The sequence below is a fragment of the Ananas comosus genome, linkage group 1 (genome assembly GCF_001540865.1).
Source record: "Ananas comosus cultivar F153 linkage group 1, ASM154086v1, whole genome shotgun sequence".
Lineage (NCBI taxonomy): Eukaryota > Viridiplantae > Streptophyta > Magnoliopsida > Poales > Bromeliaceae > Ananas > Ananas comosus.
Genome location: NC_033621.1, coordinates 14,368,254 through 14,372,506, shown reverse-complemented (window position 1 = coordinate 14,372,506; position 4,253 = coordinate 14,368,254). Strand labels below are relative to the sequence as shown.

General features: G+C 35.7%; 1 protein-coding gene across 1 annotated transcript; it reads right to left on the bottom strand.

Annotated features, from left to right (window-relative positions):
- LOC109709568 (dof zinc finger protein DOF5.3-like) lies at nt 300-2,315 on the bottom strand. Its single transcript, XM_020231867.1, has 2 exons — nt 1,289-2,315; nt 300-479 (listed from the first exon to the last, which is right to left on the bottom strand). Exons 1-2 carry the CDS (start codon nt 2,112-2,114, stop codon nt 421-423), a joined length of 885 nt encoding a protein of 294 aa, XP_020087456.1. The 5' UTR covers nt 2,115-2,315; the 3' UTR covers nt 300-420.

Below are 4,253 nucleotides of genomic sequence, written 5' to 3'. Positions count from 1 at the left end.
TCATCTTCAAAAGATTGGTCGTCATAAGAAATTAAGTGCCTCACATGAATCAGATATCTTCATATCATTTAAAAATTTTTAATATAAATTTGGATATAGAAAAACTGCAAAACTACCACGAATGAAAAAAAATATCCCGCGGAATAAGATTTATACTGAGAAAATTCAAATAGTCATAAATAATTTTCTACATAATTTTATTTTCTCTTTTTTGCAGTGCCTATGAAATAACTAGGTATGTAGGCATGCATATGTGACAGTCAAACATTATTATGTATAAATTTTAAATAAACTTTAAATGCTATTAACAGCTCATATCTAGATTCTATGCATCATACACTATACAACTTCTCTCTCTCTACTCAATCCTCTCTCTCTCTCTCTCTCTCTCTCTCTCTTTGTGGCTTGATGCTATTCAAGTCATAGTCCATGGAGTGTCCTTGCCCATTCATCCTTGGGTCCACATGACACCATCTCACCTTAAAAGTCCAAAGATTCGTACACTAGCCAAGTTAGTTACATTTCAACAATTATCAATGAAGGAAATTAAAAAAATATGGGGGAACTAATGTACAAAACATTATGGTACACAAAAGTGTAAACACTTATTAACCAATCGATCACCAAAATATTGTGGCTATTTATTAATCTATATACATATATATGCTCGCTTTATATATGCACCACAAAGTGTTCATCGATCCCCCCACTACATAAACTCTCCCATGTGAAGGAGCTTGGAGTTTCATGCATATCCTTCCCCCACCCTCTTCATACATATATACATATATAATTATAAAAATATAAAATAAAATTATAAAAAAAAATAAAAATATGTTGAAACATCTAAATATATATATAGTGTAGAGCTACTATGCTATCGGAAGTATGAAAGATTTGATGCTTTTGATTTTTTGATTATTGGATCAAGAATTGTACGGTTGATCGAAATGATTACGATTTTCTTTAAGGTTGAGTAGTATCACTAGTGTTGAATGATCCCAACAAGATAATAGTATTAATCTAAAGATTATATATAAATGATTAAAGGAACTGATCTAAGGATCAAAAAGTCGAAAGCACTATATTTTCTTTACTTGCAATAGCATAGTAGTTTACTATATCTATATATATATAATTTTGAAAGTTTGAATGGTTAAGTACAACCATGCCAAAGTTTATAGTGTTTGACATGTTTTTTTATTTTCAAAACTAAAAAAAAAAAAGAAGAAAAAGAAGAAAAAGCAAGAAAAAATTCACTAGGGCCTAAAGAGAGCTTCTAGGGTACCTGAACAATATTCCAACGCACTCCAATCCCCATTGATAGAACTCATGTGGCTAAACCCATTACTCTCTAATTCGGGAAACGATTCGAAAGGTTGGAGCCCAAACGTCGGATTAACGGTCAGAAAATTATTCACACCTTCAATGGGAAGCGATAATGGCTCGTAGCAACAACTCATCACAGGGTCAGTACTAGAGAAGCAGCTCACTTCATGACCAGTAACACTGCATTGTACTGCTTCTGCTTCTGCTTCTGCTTCTGCTTCTGCTTCTGTGACCATGAACACGTCCTGCAGGCTCGGCATTTGAACCTGAATCTGGGTCTGACTCGAGCCTGAGAATGCGTCGAATCGCTCCTCGGCTCCGGCAGCAGGGTTTTCCGCCGGGCACTGGTTCAAGAACTTGGCGTACAGCGACGCGAGGTCGATCGACGAGCCGTTGCCGGCATCGTACGCCGACACGTCGGTCGCGACGGACGGCTGGTCGGCCGGCACGGCGCTGTCGAGCGCGAGGTCGGGCCGGACGAAGCTGCGGGGGCCGGCGGCGTTCGAGACCTTGGGCTTGGGGCGGCGGTTCTTGCGGCAGCCGCCGCCGACGGGGACGTTGCGGAGGGAGCCGCCCTTGGTCCAGTAGCGGCGGCAGGCCTTGCAGAAGTACCGCGGCTGCGACAGGCTGTAGTTGTTGTAGTAGCAGAACTTGGTGTTCGCGGAGTCGCACCGCGGGCAGTTCGGCGCCTGATCGACGTTCGGCTTCCAGCGGCGGTCGGCAGCCAGCGGCGGCATCGGCCACGGCGACGGGTACGGCAGCATGCTCTCTCGAGACGACAGCATCGAACAATCGCCGGTGACTGATCTGATGAGATTTTTAATTAGGATTGAATTGTTGGAAATGCGAAGGAGATCTCAAGGAGTAGAGAGAAATGAGGGGGGTTTAGGGGGATTCTATTTATGATAGAGGGACTTGGGGTGCTTTTCCTTGTAGTGCATGTGCATGTGAGTTTGTACCCCATGGATTTGGGGGGCTTCGTTTAAGACTAGGGATGTTATTAAAGCGACCCATCAAGTATACCCACTGGGAGAATTAAGTGAAATTGGAATGAGTAACTGTTCCATAAAAATTATTATATATTTTAGTGGCTTTTTTTTTTTTTTTTTTTTTTTTTTTTGTGTGTAACACAATTTTTCTATTTGAAAAGCATAAAACATTTACCATTCTATTCGTTTAATATTTCGGAAAAGTTTTGTACACTCTTGTTTATTTGTATAATAGTAACAGACATATAGTGCACTAACATGTTTCTTTTGAGAGTTTTTTAGTTATGTGTTTATAGAATTCGTGCAATTTGTGTGCCACACTAACCGCTTAACTGCATGGTTGTAAACAAGTTAGACATGTGCTAGCTAAGATCAGTTTAAGATCGATTTGAAAAAAGTTTGAACTAGTTCGTCTTTGGCTCGAAATTGAAACGAGCGGAAAGACCTAGCTCGCTTTTGACTCAAAATTAATTCGAGCCGGCTCAAATGTTATTTCTAACCAGCTGCTCGATTTAAAATTAGTAATACATTAGTACTAACTAATTAGTGTTATTACTATTACTAATATTGATTGTTGTTGATGCCTGTTTTCACTCAAGTATTACTTTTTATAGCAAAAATCTGAAAGTCACACTAACAAAAGTTGTTTGATAAATTTAGAATTATCTTATTAACTGTAGTACTAAAAAAAAAAAAAGTAGTTAAGTAGAAATGTCTTTGGCAAGTTTTCTCTTGTGCCGTCAATTAAGAAGCATTAAATTGAAGCTTTTGTTGTCGAAGCTCAAAATTCTATTTTTGATTTTTCCTAGCAGAATCTCAATATATATATATATATATATNTAAAAATCTGAAAGTCACACTAACAAAAGTTGTTTGATAAATTTAGATTTATCTTATTAACTGTACTACTAAGAAAAAAAATAGGTAGTAAAGTAGAAATGTCTCTGTCAAGTTTTCTCTTTCATCGGCAACTAAAAAGCATTAAATTGAAGCTTCTGTTGTCGAAGCTCAAAATTCTATTTTTGATTTTTCCTAGCAGAAGCTCAATATATATATATATATATATTTTATTTTTTTGCCGAACTTATTAAATATAAATATAAAAAATTACTATTGTATTAGAATAGAAAATTTTGAGTTGAAATATCCCATTGAGTTTCATCACTATTCATTTCCCTGCATCAAACTAGTCTACTCTATTCTTACTCCCGAGTTTGAATTTCACTATATTTCTCCTATTATTTATTTTCTCATATTTAATTAATTTCACATTTTAGGTCCGTAGACATTTCAATATGTAACTTAAAATCGCCATTTTCTAATAGCTTTTAAGCTTTTGGAGAAGTGCAACACTAATTAGTTTACAACTCAAAATAGATTGTGATCCTATATCAAACGCATCCAATGGCTAATTTTTCTCATAAATTAAATGTTATTACTTTTTTAAGGCATTATTGGATGAGGGTGGCATAGATTATAATACCTTCATGGTTGTAGACTTAGCATTTTTCTTTATAGAGATTGGTTATTTCTCATAATTCAACAAAAGTATTCTATTAGAAACTGCTACTAAAATTTAAAAAGAGAGTCAAACATGAGAGATAAGTTTTTAGAAAAATCGGTTGTTTCGTATCATCGCTACAATCAAGAGCAAAAGCAGTGCCCAACATGTAAGATATACAATATGAGCCGCGATAACTTTTTTAGGGTAAAAACAAATAACACTTACCTGAATTTTGGACCATTTTGAACTGGCTACCTAATTTTTCAAAATTTTGATTTTACTATCCAATTATTCAAATTGTGAAATCAAAGTGCTATTGAATCAAATGTTAAAAGGTTAGATAATTGATAAAAAATGGCTCATAGTTCAAATAAGTTCGGTATGTTTATACTTACATTTTAGGGGCAATTGATTATGTGCTCTTGAAAAAT

Excerpts from the sequence above, each read along its gene's own strand:
- LOC109709568 (XM_020231867.1), bottom strand. The coding sequence starts at position 2,114 with ATGCTGTCGTCTCGAGAGAGCATGCTGCCGTACCCGTCGCCGTGGCCG. Across the intron at positions 480-1,288 it reads TGCGTTGGAATATTGTTCAG|GTGAGATGGTGTCATGTGGA; the intron begins GTACCCTAGAAG and ends TGGACTTTTAAG.